The following is an 18888-nucleotide window of genomic DNA, read 5'->3' on the forward strand; positions in this document are numbered from 1 at the left end:
TCTTTTTATTTCTATGAGGTCTTGTGTTTAAGCCTTGAGGAGATATAAGGAAGTCTTTTTATAAGGGCTTGGCTTGAGTATACCCATGTTCAAGTCTGAGGGGGCAGAGTTTACCGCTATTGATCATTGTGCCTTCGGGCGGATTAGTAGGGGGTTTCTGTAACACCCCAACTAGGCGGAAACATGGGACATTAACAGAAAAACTCAGCGTGACATGAAAATTAAGTAGAGTCAACTAAATGCATTCAAAGATTGAGCAATCCATACATAATTCAAGTTCAAATACATGTAATGGATCAATAAATGTACAAGGAGTACAACACCATCAATAATTTACAAAAAAAAAAAAGAAAAAAAATAAGTCAGATGATGGCTAACGATCCTAGGCATAACCCCCAATCAGGTGCAATGAATCACGGATCCACAAAGTGTACCTAAAAAGTGTACTAAAATGCGTCAACATAAAGTTGGTGAGTTCATAGGTTTTGACTATAAGAAATAAGTGTCGAGATAACAACCGTTTAACCTTGATACGAACATAATTAGATCATTAAATGATCATATAACCTTGAAACTTTGATTTTGATCAATAAATGATCACACAACCTTGAAACCTTGATTGGGTCATTAAATGATCTCATAATTGGGATCGTTAAACGATCACCAAGCCTTGAAACCTTCGATCATTTAATGAACCTCATAACCTTGATACGAATGCATAACAATCATACAACCTTGATTAACACTTCAGTCGAACACATAACCTTGATAACATAGCCAAACAATCGTGCAACATCGATTCACAAAGCAAACTAACACATAACCGTGATAAACTAGTCAAACAATCATACAACCTTGATCCACAAAGCAAACGAACACATAACGATCAACAACCCAAGAGACACGTTGTACACTTTTCACCCCAAAATCATATAAAGAGAAGGGGCTACGAACTCACCATGACCGGCAATTGAGAAGTTATGAATGAGCTACAAGCGTTAAATAAACGTCACACGATCACGACCTATAATTATTCATTTATACATGTCAATTCTTATGTACATACATTGTATGTATATATATATATATTCTTATTCTCCTTTTATTCACTTATGAATATTTATGTACACTTGACTTCAATCGACTCATGAAACCCGACCAAGACACTAGGGAAGTCAAGAAACGATTCATTAGAAAGCCCAACTCAATCCAAGGAAGAAGGAAGTCGAACTAGGAAAAATCAGGAAAACAAATATTCTAGAAGACCGTAATTTACGGCTAGGTGCACCGTAAATTACGGTGGTCATCTTCTTCAAGCGTAATGTACGGCCATTAGAGGCGTAGGGTATGCTCAGCTAAAACTTACCTGGCGTAAGGTACGCTAGGACCTAGCGTAAGGTACGATGGCCCGGATCATGAAGTTCTGGCGTCTGGTTCGTCGTAAGGTCGGCATAAACAGTAGGTTTCTAGCGTAAGGCTTATTTCGCATTTAGGGATCACCGTAGGTTATGTCCCTCGGGCCGTAAGGTACGCCAACAGAGGGTTGGCTAGTGTAAGCTACGCCACAGGAAGCGTAAGTTACGCCAAGGACATACCAGATCGAGCAACAACAGCTAAGAACCCTAAAATGCGACTCACAAGAACCTTAAACCTGAATCTGACTTGTAAATCATTTTGGAAGGATCTGAAACTCATTTCGAACATTATTATACTCATATGGACGTAATAAGCATAACTCATTTCCCATGTTTACGTACACAACATCAATTCATGCGTAAATTTCGTATTCGACCCGCAAAACCTTGATTCGCAACAGAAATCAGTTTGAGGAGTTTTATAACTCGTTTGAAGCATAACTTACGTATTTCCTGATAATAATAATCGTGACCCATTTCAAATATCCAACCATAACACTAAGTTGAACTCAAAAACCGAATTTGACCCACTTTGACAATTTGGAACCCTACCTTGACTTAGCCTTGATCTTTGTTGGTGCAGTTTCCGTACACATATTATTGTCCGTTGCAATGCAATTTATGAGATGGGCTATATGATATTAACGTATACTACAAAGCTCTATGTGATGATGTCTATAAGATAATGCTTTAAGAGGCTGATATATACGTAACATTAGTTGTATGAGATGTTATCTATACTACATTGTCTATACTATAATGTCTATACTACAATGCCTATAAGACATTATTGAAGTATACGTGACATGTAGTATACGACCTTAAGCCCAAGCCCATTCATATTATGTGTCAGTATATATATGTGTTATAGGTCTAGGGTTTCAGTTAATGGTTTTAGACTATTCAAAAGCTATTAACGGATCAGGGTAGAGATCTATGCCCCGTGTCCACCATGTAATTCATTACCAAGAGTCGTCTTTTCGATTGTAATCCGTAATCATTAAGATGTATTGTAAACATATTCGTTATTGTAATCATTCGACTAATGATAAAGGAATTATTATTGTTTATCTGCTGTTTTTATCATATATATGTGTGTGATTATGTTAAAAGCCTCAAAAACAAATTCGGGTGGATTCCGCACACCTGGATTCGTACAAATTTCGATGTCCAAAGGTCAACGGGACCTAACAGTCTTTGACTCGAAGTTGACCAACGATTCACTAGTTTTGACTACAAAAAAATAGGTTTATAATCATTAAGTAATAAATTAGGATGAGTGTAACTTACCAAATCTTCCAACCAAGGCAAAAACCCGAAATTGACCCGAATAAGTGATTTTCTTGATTCAAACTTTTGATATGCTGTTAAAATGATGATGATGATGATGAAAAATCCTAACAAAAACTTGCTTGAAACATTTAATCTAGTGTATTAAAGTTAGAGAGAGAGAGAGTTAGAGTTGTAAGAACTCTTATAATTCAGTAATTGAATGTAGAGAGAGAGAGATAAAATGAAGTGATGAATGAGTGGATGGAGAGTGTAAGAGTGTGAGTGGTGGGTTGGGTTGGGTTGGGTTGGATAGGTCTAGAGTATGAGTTTGGGTCAACCCATGGATAGTCCATTTACTACACTAATTCTTACACTTGCCTAGCTTCAACATTTAAGTAAAACGATTTATTAACCCGGACCCCTTACCCTCGACTAGAATACGAATATAGTCTAAATTAAACGATCGTGTGTATATATATATATATGGGGGGATGGGAATATAAGGTTGTCGGGTATCTAAGCTTAGGTGTGGAACACTCACATATTGTTTTTTTAATCCATAAAAATCATGGGGGCTCATGCATTTATTCATTAAACAAGAAATAATAAAATATTAGTATGTAAGGGGTTCCACACCTAAGCTTAGGTGCCAGGCAGCCTTATTCCCTTTTCCCTATATATATATATATATATATATTCACCTTGAACAAAATCAATTTATAACCAACTCGATCATATAATGAATAATCGATCATCATTATTTAAATATACACAAAACTAACGGGTCAAGAAAAGTCAAATTTCTTGAATGTTACATTTTTTCCCCCATCGGGTATTTGAAATAGGCATTTCTACTTCGAGGGAGCTCTCTAGCGCGGACCCGGTTCAGACAATGTATGCTAAACCTTCCGCTGTCGAATCGCGACACGAAATTTCCAACGAAATTCACCTTTAAAAAAAATAAAAATTATTGTACTATTTTGACTGGTTAAGTCTTTTTTTTATGACTTTCACCGTAAATACCTTTGTTTGTGTTATATATTAGTTTCTGAAAGTTATATCAATGAAAAATACAATTAAAACTCAATCAATTATATATATTATATTAAGTGTTATATAACACAAATAAAAATATTTATGATCAAAGTTAAAAATTAAAACTCAAAAAGTCAAACTATGATATATAATATGAGATGGAGGGAGTATATATATAAGTATAATAACTATGCATTATTAAACATGCACTTTCATCAACTAAAACAAAAGTCTAAACTTCATATAGAAAAAGAAGTATAAATTAACGAAGATGAATTTTAACTAATAGGAAATTAATAATTATTGCTTTATTAAATATCTAAAGACCACTTTTAGATAGTTATATAAATAATTAAAAATATCACATATTAGTTGCGTGGGTGGAATAATTAATATACTAATATAGTTAATTTATTTTAATATTCTTTTAACAGACACCACCGGTTGAATTGAATTCACTTACAAATTTAATTTAGTTAATGCAACTAAATATGTTACAATCTAAATGACATATATAGGTTCTTTTCACATTTGGCGGCCATTAGTGGAAAGTGGAAACAAACGCACATAGGCTGGAAGGTATAATTGGACAATAACTTAAAAAAGTAGGCCGATAAACGTAAGCGTGGGACGGTCCGATCGAACCCCATCATCCACTCCTCCTAAGAGTGCAATGCCACAACGGATCGACACTATAATATATTAACGTACATTATCACAAAAAACATAATAAAAAGGAAGATATAGTGTCGGCAAATAACTTGAGCACCATGTAGATCTGTTGGATTTAATTAAAAGACCAAGGAATTGGGGATTTTTGTCTTTGAGAAAACCTTTCATTAAGGACTTGCTGTATTGTTAAGTTATTTTAAAAAAAAGGAGGAAAAGATTGGAGAGAAAAAAAAAATAATAAAGACATTGTTAAGTTTTAAAATGATATGGAAAAGAAATGAGAATAGATGAGAAGTGAAGGAAGTTGTAGTTATTTTTCTTTCAAAAGTGTTTTCCTCTTTTTTGAGATAATTAAGAAGAAAAATTTTATCTCCCTTTCATTTCCTTTTCATCCCTAACTTAACAATACAATTATGTTTTTTAGACTAGAGTCCACGATATACGAGAGTCGACCTTTATGTTTTTAAGTGAAGCTTTTGAAATCAAACATAGATCACAATAGTAATTCGGGGCGTTTAAATTAATGTTTCGTACAGTTGGATTAGCCAAAACGGTGACTTTTTACCAATGGGTCACTCCGTACGTAAGGAGTATATGGACGATTCTGTTAGTTGGTCTTTAAAATTTAAAAAAAGTAGTATACTTTTTTGATTCTGTTTATAATCTATTACTCAATGAAAAATTGAATATACAATATAAATAAACTATTAATTTATCCATTAAACAATCATATGCTTATAATAGAGTAGAAAGAGACAGAGGGGAAAGAAGACGAATAATCATTCTCATTTTGGCAACCAACCTTGAGCAAAACGAACAAAACTACTGATAAAAGTGCACTCGTGAAGCATCCTCATTATTTTGTCCCTTCCCTATTTTAAATCGGGTGGTTTATATAGTTTACAGTCCCACTATTTTGCTACCGGTATTCCTCCAATGTGCCGATCCATTATCATTGCTAATTTAGTGTTTGCGTTTGAGCTTGTTTGAGTCGAATCATGTGAAGTTTGAGTACTCAAACCAAAAGCATATAAGTTTATAATGTTTTTGCACTTGAATATGACCTTAATAATAATATATACTTGACCTGAATTATATGTATGCTCTTTTAATTGATCTCCGTGTAAATGCTACTATATATACATCTGTTTTTTTTTTTTTTTAATTTGAGCAAGATCTCTCGCGACTCACGAGTACTTACAAGCTATTCAGGCTTTGTTTATTAAGCTTGAATGCTTTTCAACCCAGGATCTAGTCCGCATCATAAAGTTTCATGATCTACTGAATTAATTGAGTTCAAGCTTATTATGGCTACATGATTTTGAACACCATTACGCGTTTTTGGACGTAAGTTTTGAAAATTATAACCAAACATGTCTACAAATGTAAAGTCTTCAAAATGTATTTCTTTGACTTGAACTTGTCAAAAATACTTCTTTCTTTTCTTTACTATTATTACTTGTTTACTAATTTTAGATTTTTACACTTTTGATCTTCAATTACCCAAGTCTTTAACCTAAATTTAATAACACTTTAGTCTAGCAACTTCTAATGGCATTAGATTGAACGAATAAGATAACTGGATCAACTTAAGCCTATTTCTAATTATCAACAATTTGTTATTGTAACCATAATAAAATTTAAAGAAAATCCGCAAGATTTCATGGACGTTTATCATGATTCAGTTTTTGAGATGTAGCGGCTGAAGCCCACTATCTCATCCGCTTAATTTTGGTCTTTTTCTAAATATATCTGAAGCCCATTTACTGGTAGGCTCGGATCTTAGCGCCCATTCTAAATATTGGATTTCGGCCTTTCCCCTTATCACGGTTTTGTTTTCTTTTTCTATTTGCTTTTTCTTGGCCATACATTTATGCGATCTTATAACTAGGGATTTATTTCTCTTCCTTAGTTGTCTCACAAATTTATCGATTGATTATTTTGACATGATCACGAATATTGTCTTAATTAAGTAAAAGAAATATATTTTGTGTATGTATATTTTGTGATCCCCAACTGTAAATAAATAAAAAAAAACCATCAAAACCAAGTATATAGCTTTATTAAAATTAAAGTAATCGTACAAACACAAATTTTTGTATCAAAGGAGTAAGAAATTTATATAAGACATGCTTTTTTGTTTTTTTAACAGTCAGCGAAAAATATTATTATTGAATTAGGTTTGCCATAAAGTACAAAAGAACGGAACCGATAATTGTAACAATATATATAACGCCAAAACTAACTCCAAATTACGTATCACACAATCTGCACCTTAAATTGATGAGGAATAATGAATAAAGAAATACTAGTATATGTTATTGAATTGTTGGTTCCAATATGGTCTTGGTCAAGCAAACTATTGAATCTTCCAAGTTTTATTTCTTTTCAAACAATTGAAACTTCCAAGTTGATGCACAGAAATTTCAATTTTTTTCATTTTCTAACACATTGAATAATAGTAATGTGTAAGTAAGTTATCTACTTCTCAACAACTTTAATACGTCTTTTGTAGTAGGAATCAAATATCCTCGTTAGTTTTTCAAAGTTAGCCATCAGCCAAATCACCACTACAAACATATCGATATTATTTTTTCATCATGTATCCATCTCCTTCATCAGATCAACCGTATCCACCAAAAGCACCACCATCAGCTCCACCAGCACAATCATACCACCAACCATCTGTGCCACAACATTCGTACCACCAACCCCCTGTGCCACCGCAGTATGCCACAGGTGTTCCAGCTCAATATGTGGCTCCTCCTCCTTATCATCCGGTCAATGTTAAATGGTCTAGCAGCCTCTGTGCCTGTTGTTCGGATGTCCCCAACTGTAAGTTCATTAATTACTAATAATATTTAATAATTAATTAAGTTGTCAATGAGTTCTTGGTCTGATGGTCCAAGGGGATCGGAGGTGGGAAACTAATTAATTCGCCTCTTTTAATTGGAGGTCCTGGGTATCAGCGCGCGTTTAATACTGACTAACAACTAACATTATATTGACGTTTTAAAAAAAACATTTAACTAGCTAGGTTTAATTATATATGTTGTGTTTATCATCTACAGGTTGTTTAACATGTTGGTGTCCATGCATCACTTTTGGACAGATAGCTGAGATTGTGGATAAAGGAAATACTTGTAAGTGATTTTGATATTGAGAAATTAATATAATACTTGTGGTTAAAAATTAATATCATCGATCTTAATTAGATCTTAAATTGATTGATTGATGTGTATTGTAACATATATATTGCAGCTTGTGGAGTACATGGGGCGTTATATGGTCTAATTGAGGCAGCCACATGTTGTGGATGCATGTATTCATGTGTGTACCGAACTAAGATGAGGAGCCAATATGGACTGCGGGAATCTCCGTGTAACGATTGCCTTGTTCATTTTTGCTGTGAACGATGTGCCTTGTGTCAAGAGTATCGTGAGCTCAAACATCGTGGATTCGACATATCAATAGGTACGTACGTACGTGATTGAATTAATATTCCAACTTGTAAATGCGCGCGTATCCATATATGGACCATAATTTTTCTATTGCTGAACATTTGATTAGTTAAGTGCAACTAATTAATGTTTTATATATTCAGGATGGCAAGGTAATATGGAGAGACAAAACTATGGAGTACAAGTGCCACCTATGACTCCAGGAGGAATGTACCGTTGAATTCAACCATACGCCACGTATAGTACTACCTTTTAATTATGGGTTTAAGTTTTGTGATGGGTTCATGTATCATTTTGATTGTAGAAACTAAATAAAGCACTTAATTCTCGTGACAAATATCATTGAAATATCTGTAATTATATATATTTCTTTTAATAAAAAGACTAAAAAGCATTATTGATCTGTATATTACGTACAATAAATATAATTAGTCATCTGTATTAACTTTCTAACATTACATATATTTTTGTTATATTATTATTATTCGCATTTATAAATGTTTGTAAGTTGGTACATGATTAACATAGAAAAACAAATTAAAAGTTTCACGTACAAAAGTAGGAATGAAATGATTTATACTTCAATATATAGATATAGATGTACGATATTATATATACATATATTTTTATACTTTAGAAACGGACAACTGAATTCGAAGACATCATTATCATGATTCATGCACGTAACTAATTTTAAGACAAGTCTGGTTAAAATCGAAAGTATATACATCATTATCCGCAGTATTGGCTTTGATTTTGACTCCTTAATTAATTTGTTCCTATCCTTTAGATCAGTTGTGTATTGTATTTGTTTAAGCCCATATGTTTTATTATTATAAATTTTGGGGTCTTAATTAATTAACGTATCTTCCTCATTCACTACTAGTAGTACGTAGACTTCAACTTATGTGTCACATCCAATCAACTAATCTTCTTTTAATATTCCAAGTTTCCTTTCATATTTATATATATTCTGTATGACCAAAGACCATAAATAGCTGTATTTAACAAACTTGGCTCATTCGAACATGTCTCTCTAACCTTTAAGAAAATAACCATATCACCTACTAACTTATAAAGTATCATCTGCGAGCATCTTTTGGACCCCAACACGATATTTTAATACAGTAGTACTCGTATTTCCTAAGAAACTGCATTCACACTTTATTTGAATTAAAATAAAGGTAAATACTACTGCACATGCATCACATCTCTGTTTAAATACTCCCAACCACAAAACTTTGTATTTAACAAAGCATCATGAATTCAAGATGGAAAACGATATTTAATTTCTTCTTAAAAAATAATTTTAAAAATCATTATAACAATTTGATCATTAAATTTGATAAAATCAAAAAGAGAGAATTAATGGACTATATGCACTCTCTTTAGGGCCCGAGGGGGTCTAGCTAGCTAGGTCCTCACTGTTTTTTCGTTCATGGTAATTTCTCCGTATTTTGTTCGAAAACATTCATGGTTTCAAGCCAGCCCCACCGATATAATCTTTGAGATCCGCCATGGTTTACACTTGAAGGATTATAAGGCTGATTGTTTTAGGAGGATATCATTCTGATATGATCTCACATCGGCCAAGTTTGAGATTGGTTGGTGGTCTATAAATCAAGGTGTCCCCTTCTTTTTTGAGCTAGCTTTCGGAATGAGTTCTACATCTAGCTTATAGCATGATACGAGCCTATTATGGGATGAGTTCGTATCACATTCGAAGATATTAAGCAAACATCATTAGTTTCTTGTTTTATTCAGCAAGGTGGACTTGGTCTAAACTTGTTAATAATAAGAAATTTTCATGTTGAGGTATATAATACTACAGTAGTAATGTACTATACCCATTTCCATGCAATTTCGAGGATAAAATGTTCCCGGCCGTGCATTATTTATATGGTCCATAAATATATATGTTATATATATATATATATTGAATTGCAATTCCATAATTAAACTTAACCAAGTCTTACAGTAAACAACTTTAGTCTACTAGCTAGCTAGCAGTTGGTTTAGAAAACTATGTTCACTCAAAAGTCTCCACCACCAGCTGCAGCCCCTCCACCGGCCGGTTATGATCATCAGCCACCACCACCAGATACTTCAGGTATTTCGGTTTCACCTTTGATGTCTTCGAGACCATGGTCGAGTGGACTTTGTGATTGTTGCCTGGATATCCCCACTTGTAAGTCGATCTGCATATATACTAATCCTACCTACCTGTGTACGCATAAATATATACATATTTGTGGAGTATGAATATATGTATATGCCAAGTGATAAATTAATCCTAATTCACATAAATTTTTTCAATGCATATATAGGTTGCTTAACATGTTGGTGCCCTTGCATTATATTTGGACAAATTGCAGAGATTGTAGACAAAGGAACTACTTGTAAGTAATTATATTAGCTAACAAACCGAATGATTTTGAAGGATAAATTCATTCATATATATATGCATTTAGTTTATATTCATTTCAACATCTGATTTTGTGCATTACATAGCCTGTGGAGTACATGGGACAATCTACGCCGTGATAAATGCCTTTACCGGTTGTGGATGTCTTTATTCTTGCGTTAATCGGACCAAGATGAGGCGTCAATACGGGTTGACTGAAGCTCCAACTAACGATTGTTGCGTTCATTTCTGTTGTGGGCCATGTGCCTTGTGTCAAGAGTATCGTGAGCTACAACACCACGGATTTGACTTGTCAATTGGTACGTAATCATTATCTCTATTTCTGGTCATAACTAGATTTAACATAATTAGCTTAATTGATTTCGTAAAGGGTATGTTATAATTGTTTTCCCTACAATATTAATTAGGATGGCAAGGAAATATGGATAGGAGGAGTATGCACAACAATGGAGTCCAAATGCCACCTACGACTTACCCAGGAATGAATCGATAAATTATTGGAAAATATAATTACACTTTTTGGATTAAGTATAAGTTAACGATTTTTAATTATGTGTGTGCATGTCTACGCTGTTTGATCATGAGTATTATTGCACGATTCTCATGTATATAAAGTAGTCAATTCCTTGGTGAATTATGTAAATTACTGTGTTTGCAAGGTTACCAATTAAGTGTTTTGATTTGTTTCTATTTTGTATGAATATTGTTTGTGTGGATCTTACCCGGTGGACCCAATTGATAAGACTAGGATCCATTTGGGTTGATTTAATCTTCTGTAAGAATCTGTATAAAATTTGTAAGTAATGCACATTAAACATGCTGACAAGTCATTGTACGTTTATCATAAATCAAAGAAGTAAGCTGCCATATGAAGACTTTCAGAAGTTCACTCTCAAGATTTCTTTTTCTTTTTCTCATGTATCGTTTTATATATGTCAGTTTGAGTGAGAGAGATTTTCTGCACTTAAGGCAATGATTAACTTGTTGGTTAATTAGTTTTAACCCATAACCGGTCGGGTAATCAGGTCAATGACACCAGGGTGTTTTTGGGTTTGCCTTGACCCGATAACTTTTATTGAGATCCAAAGTAAAAAAATCTCTTTTTTACTACTCGTATTTTAGAGGAACTGCACAATAAAAATACATTGTAAAGTTATTTTAGACAATTAACCTTCAGGAGAAAAAGTAGATGACAGGTCTCAACCATCAAATTTTCAATTATATGTATGGATTGGACGGTAATCATATCAACCCTAATAATATGCAACAATCTTCATATATATGCAAGTCCTCTCATGACATTCTAAAAAAATCAATGGATTATATCATCCCAATACAAGAATAGAAACTAAATTGTATAAATAGTTACCCTTTTGCACTGACCTCAAACCCAATTCTCAGGCAAAACTCGATTATCCAACGAATAGAAACCATTCTATATCGGGATAATTGAGTTTTAAATATATATATATATAATGAATTCCTCAACCCCAAACGACGACAAGAACATGGCTCCTCAGCCTACAAATGGTGCACCATCACAACCCCAAACAGTGCCAGCCGCAGCACCATCATCCTCTGACTCAGATTCGAGTAAAGGCGTGGCTCCTGGTTCAACCAACCAATATGTTGTTGGGGTTCCACCACAACAAGACATGCCGCCAGCATGGTCCACTGGTCTATTTGAATGTTTTGACGATCTCCCAACCTGTATGTCCAATATATCATAATATTAGCTAGCTAGATACATTCTCTACTTTTATTTCTTAATTTGTACGTTCATGTTTAATCTAATTAATGATCATTTCTATATTTTTGGCAGTTATCATAACCGCTTTTGCCCCTTGTGTTACTTTCGGACAAATTGCAGAAATGGTTGACAGGGGACAACAGAGTTAGTGTCGTCCCTTCTTAATTAGTTAGACGCTTTAATCAATATGGATTTAATTAAGTTTTTGTAATACTAACTAACATATTACATGTAATATCAGGTTGCGGATTATATGCCATGCTTCATGCTGGGATCATGTACTTTACGGGCTGTGGATGTTTGTTATCTGCGTATTACAGGATTAAGATGAGCCATCTGTATAGGTTGCCCGATGATCCTCTCATAAATATTCTTGTTCATCTAATATGTGAACCATGTGCCTTGTGTCAAGAATATCGTGAGCTTCAGGCTCGTGGCTTCAACATGAAACTTGGTATGCGCATACACTTATATTTACCCATCTCTTTCAAAACCTTGTGTCGATATGTTAATGTTTATAGACGATATTTCTGTAGGCGTTGGGTGGCGTAATCAATCTCAGGAGATACAACAAACCGGTGGAGTCATGGTGCCACCAAAGGTTCCGGGAGGAATGACTCGTTGAAATGCAGACTAATATATCTAATCACTTTTGGGATGTTGAGGAATTAATAAATCATGCTTGTTTTTTGAATATAAATCCATCAATAGTTATATTATGATTAAATCACATATATGTACACATCATATATACTGTACGTGATTATGCCTTTATGATTATTGTGTACTTTTGGTTTTTCATAGCCGAAGAATGTATAGGGATTTTATGTTCTTGTAAATCTTTGGTTTGCTGAAATACTTACAAAATTTTTGAAATTCAAGTAACGCTTTAATTAGTCATCGTTAATTTTGTTCATACTGTTTTCTCCATTTTAATGGTAGGGGTTAACTATATATGTTGGGTTTACTTAAAAATCGACAATGAAAAACGACCATTCACGGACCATGTCAACAAACACTCGCCAATTTTTAAAATTTTCAAATTTAAAAAGCCCAAGCCTTGTCCAAAATCCAAGCCTTGTCCAAAAACCTAAGCCTTGCCAAAGCCCAAGTTTAAACACTAGATGTCCTGATAAAACAAAAATTCATATCTTCAAACATGCTTTGGAGAATTTAATTAAGATTAAAAAGGCAGAAAAGGACCTCAAAGATCTTCTCAACAATTCAAAAATATTCTCGGTATTTAACAAGAGTCATTCAAATTCACAAGTAAAGATAAAGAATATTCATGACCTAGACTACATGTGCAATATCACTACTACAAAAAAGCCCAATAAAGACATGTTGTTCGGGTCATAGAGAACAATTTTACAACCGGTCTTTATAGCTACCGGTCTCTCACACAGAGACCGGTTAACCACCGGTCTCTATACTTACTATAGAGACCTATTATATACATAATAAGCGGTCTCTATTCTATATCCATTTATAAAAAAAAAAAATTATTATTATTTCAATTAATTTTCATTTCACATATCCAAATAATTTAAATTTTAAATTAGTTTTCATCAACCTCAAACAATGCAGCTAAAATTCATGTACCAATTCATACTATGTATGTAAAATTAAAGTAAAAGTAAACTCAATAATAAAAGTCATGCAAAGTGATATGCTCTTATAGGCCAATAAAGAGAAGATCCAACAATGGTATATATATAGATAAGATAATAGGATATGACATAATAAATTTCAAAAAATATCATACATTTTAATGAATTGAAAATAAAATGAAATAATGACATTGACAACTTGTTCCATCTTTTTTGAAGTAAAATGGTTGTCACGATAACTTCAAAAGTTTCTACAAATTAAAGCCAAAATAAAAAATAAAAAAAATTAGATGATGTATATATGGCATAATAAAAATTTCAAAAAAGGTATAGTTCAAACTAACCTCTTATTCTTCTTGTTTTGGGTAGCCATCCACCAAAGACAAGGAGATGCAAGTTAACTTCGAATGCACCAGATCTAAAGTTAATACATGTAAATAGTGAATAATTACAATCTTAAAAGTAGTCATATATTAAATAATAAAATATGCAATGAAAAAAAAAATACAATCTTAAGGTAGTACCAAATTCCTAGATTTTAGATCTTGCCAAAATCCCAACAACTATTCCAAATCTTGTTTCACAACCCAAGATTCACAATTTGTAGAGAGTAAAATTAGATGATGAAAACTTTATGGTTTGGTGAAGATCTAGAATTGGAGGTAAAGAAGGAGGAATATGATTTGTATATAGAGGTTAGAGGAGGTGATAGGTGAGAGTTGATTTCCACATAGAGATAGAGGAAAAATAGATCTTGAACATTAGATATAGGAAATAATTGTGTGTTTAATTTTTATATAAGAAATAATAATCTGTTCATAGGGAATACAAATACATAGAGAGACTTGATAGTTATAAAAAAAAATAGGTCTGTAAAATTTAACCGGTCTCTATTCTTTAGCTAACCAGTCTCTATTATTTTGTTATCCGGTCTTTACAATTGGGTCATATAGAGACCAGTTGTATAAGTTTAAAGACAACTTTTTTAAAGAACAACAAGTCTGTATTCTTTTAATCGGTCTCTATTTTTTTAAATTTATATTAGTGAATTTTGGGTGTGGTTAGAAGAAGGTTCAAAATGCTCACTGGTAAGGCGGAACTACATAGAAGGAATAGGTAGCCCGACCTGTATGTTGGCTTAACCCGCTTAGGGTAGTTTCTTTTATACAATGTTGTTTCCTATGTTGGTGTAATGGTGTTACATGTCTAAGAATATTGTATACCCGTTATTGTAGCTAACTTTACTCATTAAAATTCTTTTTAAAATATAAAGCTTATAAAGTCAGTCCTTAAAAATAACTAAAACTGTCGATACTTATTCTCTATTATAGTATAACTTTGTGTGAGTAAAAGGCTATTATTTTAAAAAAATGTTGTGCTATTGGTTATTTTCAATTATAGTTTTGTCACTAGTCACGAGATACCCCTTAATCTGATTAACAAGAATTTGCCTTTCTTGATTAATCTGAATAGAATAAATAATCTGGAAGAATAAGGCATCTATAGTTTATGTCAATTGTCAAACCATAGTCAACTCTTATTTTCATCTGCTTCTTTCAACACTATGTTTATGTTTTGGCAAGAGAAAGAGACATATATCTTCAATTAGTCTGATATCCAAATTAATGGCCGTCTAAACGGATGTTACGATGTAAAAAGAGACTTACTGTTTAACTTATAACAAGAAATTGTCTATGGAATTTTATGGAACTTTAAGTCAACTTCTCGGTCCTCATATTTCTTAGCGTTAGTTTTTGTCTGTTTCTCACATACATATAACGTCAACGGACGTCATTTTACTTTACTTTTTAACTATAATGCGACGGCACGTTGCGACAGGTGGTGGTAACGACGAGTAATATAGACTATTGATGTAAATGTAATTTATATAATGATTAGTGTAATTATTATAAAAGTTAAGGCCGGATTGATGGTATAATTCATCTCATTAAGGATATTTTCAGTATATTAGTAGAGATAATTAAATTAGTGAACGAAGAAAAGTATGATTTAAAAAAAAAAAAGAGATATTTTTGTAATATTGCATAGTATAACTTTCAACATTTTCAAAAATAAAGAGAGCTATTTTTTTATAAGTAGATTTAGATAATTGTTTTTTTTTTTTGAAAGGTGAACTTTGCTTGAAACTTTGTGTCATGATTCGAGAGCGTGAGGTTCTAGCATACGTTGTTTTAACTGGGTTCACGCTTGAGAGCTTCCTCAAAATAGAAATGTTTACTTCAGATACCTAACTGGCAAAAAAAAAAATAAAAACCCACTATATCTCCCGTTCCTTTAAAAGAAAATGTATCATTCCTTCAACAAAACAATGTATAGAAAATAAAAATCTGATGATAAGCTATACAAAAAGGCCCCAATTTACTAGCTCCAAATTATTGTCGTTCAAGTAAGCCATAGGCCAAAAGAACAGATTTATTAAAATGCGATAAACTAATAAACAGTAGGTTCAAAATACAAATCTGTACCCTTAAGTTTTGATTATAAATAGAGACAGTTTTTCACCTTCATCAAAATATCATTAAGCTAATAAGTTTCTTCTCTGATACGTACACTCGTTAATTTCATGTCTTCAACAAATGGAAATGGCTACAAGACGCTTTTGGCAACTCCTCTAATCACACAAGATGACCAACTTGCACCAGAAACCACCGAGCTTTGGTCCTCCGGCCTGTGTGACTGTTGTGCTGACCCTAAACTTTGTAAGTTCATTTTTTGTTATATATGTATGTTTTTTTCAGATAATGCGATTTTATATGTAAAAATTTGAAACAAGTTTTATTTACATAATGCTTTATTGTTGATGAATGTGTATAGGTTGCATAACATGCTGGTTTCCTTGCGTTACATTTGGACGAATTGCAAAGGCAGTCGACAATGGAAAGACTTGTAAGTATTTATATGACGACTTATGGTGCCTAATAAATTACTCGTATTTGTCATAAGGAAAATGGTTATCAAGTTTAAGTTTAATGATAATAATAATAAGCAAAAGGGTATTTTATTACTGTTGTGAATACGGTGCAGCTTGGGTTGCAAGTGCCGGGATTCATGGACTGTTGACATACATGACTGGGTTCGGATGGATATATTCATGCATGTATCGTTCCAAGATGAGAGAACGATACATGTTGGAAAGTACTAGTTCATTCCGTGATTGTTTAGCTCATTTCTGCTGCGAAAGATGTGCTTTGTGTCAAGAGTACCGTGAGCTCCAATTTCGTGGTTGCATTATGTCACCAGCTGGTAAATTTCACTTAAATATTTATATTAATAAACTTCAATTCCTGTCGTTTAATTATGGGATTCTAGCTTGATGCATAATTATTTATATGTCAAATAGATGACAAACAACAGACGTATGGAGTGGAGGCTGTGCCAATTGCTCATGGAGGAATGACCCGTTGATTTTGTTAGTTGATGGAAGTCGTCGATCAAAGTTAGTTGTTTTCCTGATGACAATCAACAACAACAAATTCGCTGCATGAACCCTGTCTTAATTACTAGCTACACTTAATATAGATGCACGTTTGCTTGCTTTCATAAAATGGAGTAATTTTTATGTTGGTCTTATGTAATCTCAAATTATCAAAATGAAATATCTGAGTTGATTGGATTGATATCGACTACTAATTCCATTATGTCAGATTCTCATATGTCTATTAATTTGTGTAGAATATTAGCCATATGACATAAGTCGGCGCAGTGGTCGAAGCAATAATCGATATATTCAGCACTAGTAATTAAGGTGCGTGTTGTCTGGATAGGGAAGGCGAATATGAAGGTCCTGTACATTAATATTCACTTATCTCATTCTATCCATTTAATCAAATTCCGGCTAACTACTCTGTTTAAAGGCCAAACGGAAAGAGTGCCACTCATCAATATACTGTCTAATTAAGACTTAAGATGGGTTTAACTGGGAAGAGGGTAGCCCAAATCAATATCAAAGGCAATGAAGATGTATTTCTTTACCTCATCAGATACGGGCCTTATGACGTGTCCAAGATATCCCCCGATAACGTTCTACGTTGTGAGTTGCATGAAGGTGAATGGGGTGCCACCGGTTCCATCATCAACTGGACCTATGGAAAACAGCAAGCTTCCAAACAAGTTATCGAGAAGGGAAAAAATCACTCACTATACGACCGACTGGAGGAGATCTGATGCAGATTTACAAAAGTTTTACGTACAGTAAACATTTAGGTTAACCAAGATGGTGAAAATAGCATCGTAACATGGACCTTTGTGTTTCAGAAGATGAGCGAAGTCGTCCCTGACCCAGATTTTCTTATGGATCTTGCGTCTAAGATCACTAAAGATACCGAATCTCACCAATTCCAGCTCCAGTGATCCTGATATTTCATGAAGTGATGGTGAAAGTCAGCCAGCAAGATAATAAAAATGGTTTGTACTTATGTTTATCTGAAAATGCTTTCATGATGTGAGTCATGAACTCAACTTCAAGTATATGTAATTAACATGAATAAGATTAACCAAAATGTGGTGATCGATTATATTGTTAGTTACATGTTTCTTAGAGCTAAAAGTTGATTGCAGCATACAGAATCGTTTTCGATGGATTTCCTTTTCAGCCAGATAATTACAGTACATATTAACAAAATTGACGGACTCTAACATTGTGGAGCATTAAACATTGGTACTTCAGAGGCATGAGGAAGTGAAACCAAAATCCTTTCATATTGATTGATATATATATATATATATATATCAGAACTTTTCTATAACCCAATTCATATCACCCTGTATACAAAAAAGGGAATCAAACATATGAACATACAAGAATATGTTTACAATGTTGGTTGCATCAAATTATAACTATTACGCAGTAGTACATCAAAAAATTAGCTTTGACTGTACAACATTACGGGAGTTATATATAAGATATTAATCTTCATTGATATCTGGCAGTATACTCTCCTATAGAGGCGTTACCACAAAAAAATCTCAGAGGAGTCAAAATTAAAAAATCTGTGAAATATAAATATAAAAGGGTTCAAAATGTTAAAAACCTATAAAAAATTTGAAAATACATGACAAAACCTAAAATTTGAGGGGGCATTTGCTCCCCCATGTGGTACCGCCCGTGCTCTCCTAGTCTCCCATAATAGGCTTGCATCACGTCATAAACTAGGTGTAGAACTTACTCTCAAAAGCTAGCTCAAAGGAGAAGGGGACACCTAGGCTTATAAACCACCAACCAATTTCA

The 18888-nt window shown here is 33.3% G+C and overlaps 4 protein-coding genes and 1 long non-coding RNA gene across 5 annotated transcripts; 4 read left to right on the plus strand and 1 right to left on the minus strand.

Annotated features, from left to right (window-relative positions):
* The first annotated feature begins 6824 nt into the window (after window positions 1-6824).
* LOC122585168 (protein PLANT CADMIUM RESISTANCE 3-like) lies at window positions 6825-8262 on the plus strand. Its single transcript, XM_043757275.1, has 4 exons — window positions 6825-7229; window positions 7466-7537; window positions 7656-7868; window positions 7999-8262. The coding sequence occupies exons 1-4, from the start codon at window positions 6995-6997 to the stop codon at window positions 8073-8075; spliced, it is 597 nt and encodes a 198-aa protein (XP_043613210.1). The 5' UTR covers window positions 6825-6994; the 3' UTR covers window positions 8076-8262.
* Window positions 8263-9825: 1563 nt separating this feature from the next.
* On the plus strand, window positions 9826-10846 carry LOC122585774 (protein PLANT CADMIUM RESISTANCE 11-like). The gene is made up of 4 exons (XM_043757898.1): window positions 9826-10043; window positions 10183-10254; window positions 10367-10579; window positions 10688-10846. The coding sequence occupies exons 1-4, from the start codon at window positions 9881-9883 to the stop codon at window positions 10771-10773; spliced, it is 534 nt and encodes a 177-aa protein (XP_043613833.1). The 5' UTR covers window positions 9826-9880; the 3' UTR covers window positions 10774-10846.
* An 832-nt stretch (window positions 10847-11678) lies between these two features.
* Window positions 11679-12723, plus strand: LOC122585705 (cell number regulator 10-like). The gene is made up of 4 exons (XM_043757829.1): window positions 11679-11990; window positions 12103-12174; window positions 12272-12484; window positions 12567-12723. The coding sequence occupies exons 1-4, from the start codon at window positions 11756-11758 to the stop codon at window positions 12653-12655; spliced, it is 609 nt and encodes a 202-aa protein (XP_043613764.1). The 5' UTR covers window positions 11679-11755; the 3' UTR covers window positions 12656-12723.
* A 977-nt stretch (window positions 12724-13700) lies between these two features.
* Window positions 13701-14414, minus strand: LOC122585706. Its single transcript, XR_006321766.1, has 3 exons — window positions 14165-14414; window positions 13985-14058; window positions 13701-13891 (listed from the first exon to the last, which is right to left on the minus strand). It is a non-coding gene; the product is annotated as an uncharacterized LOC122585706 (long non-coding RNA).
* Window positions 14415-16224: 1810 nt separating this feature from the next.
* LOC122592576 (protein PLANT CADMIUM RESISTANCE 2-like) lies at window positions 16225-17066 on the plus strand. The gene is made up of 4 exons (XM_043764839.1): window positions 16225-16360; window positions 16476-16547; window positions 16686-16904; window positions 17002-17066. The coding sequence occupies exons 1-4, from the start codon at window positions 16225-16227 to the stop codon at window positions 17064-17066; spliced, it is 492 nt and encodes a 163-aa protein (XP_043620774.1).
* The last annotated feature ends 1822 nt before the right edge of the window (window positions 17067-18888 follow it).

This window comes from Erigeron canadensis, chromosome 1 (genome assembly GCF_010389155.1).
Source record: "Erigeron canadensis isolate Cc75 chromosome 1, C_canadensis_v1, whole genome shotgun sequence".
Taxonomy (NCBI): Eukaryota; Viridiplantae; Streptophyta; class Magnoliopsida; order Asterales; family Asteraceae; genus Erigeron; species Erigeron canadensis.

Bases quoted from the DNA above. Each gene is read 5' to 3' on its own strand.
- LOC122585705 (XM_043757829.1), top strand. From the start codon at position 11,756: ATGAATTCCTCAACCCCAAACGACGACAAGAACATGGCTCCTCAGCCT. The intron at 12,175-12,271 runs GTTAGTGTCGTC...ATGTAATATCAG, and splicing joins GGTTGACAGGGGACAACAGA to GTTGCGGATTATATGCCATG. The intron at 12,485-12,566 runs GTATGCGCATAC...ATATTTCTGTAG, and splicing joins TGGCTTCAACATGAAACTTG to GCGTTGGGTGGCGTAATCAA.
- LOC122592576 (XM_043764839.1), top strand. From the start codon at position 16,225: ATGTCTTCAACAAATGGAAATGGCTACAAGACGCTTTTGGCAACTCCT. The intron at 16,361-16,475 runs GTAAGTTCATTT...GAATGTGTATAG, and splicing joins TTGTGCTGACCCTAAACTTT to GTTGCATAACATGCTGGTTT. The intron at 16,548-16,685 runs GTAAGTATTTAT...AATACGGTGCAG, and splicing joins AGTCGACAATGGAAAGACTT to CTTGGGTTGCAAGTGCCGGG.
- LOC122585168 (XM_043757275.1), top strand. From the start codon at position 6,995: ATGTATCCATCTCCTTCATCAGATCAACCGTATCCACCAAAAGCACCA. The intron at 7,538-7,655 runs GTAAGTGATTTT...TATATATTGCAG, and splicing joins TGTGGATAAAGGAAATACTT to CTTGTGGAGTACATGGGGCG. The intron at 7,869-7,998 runs GTACGTACGTAC...TTATATATTCAG, and splicing joins TGGATTCGACATATCAATAG to GATGGCAAGGTAATATGGAG.
- LOC122585774 (XM_043757898.1), top strand. From the start codon at position 9,881: ATGTTCACTCAAAAGTCTCCACCACCAGCTGCAGCCCCTCCACCGGCC. The intron at 10,044-10,182 runs GTAAGTCGATCT...ATGCATATATAG, and splicing joins TTGCCTGGATATCCCCACTT to GTTGCTTAACATGTTGGTGC. The intron at 10,255-10,366 runs GTAAGTAATTAT...TGCATTACATAG, and splicing joins TGTAGACAAAGGAACTACTT to CCTGTGGAGTACATGGGACA.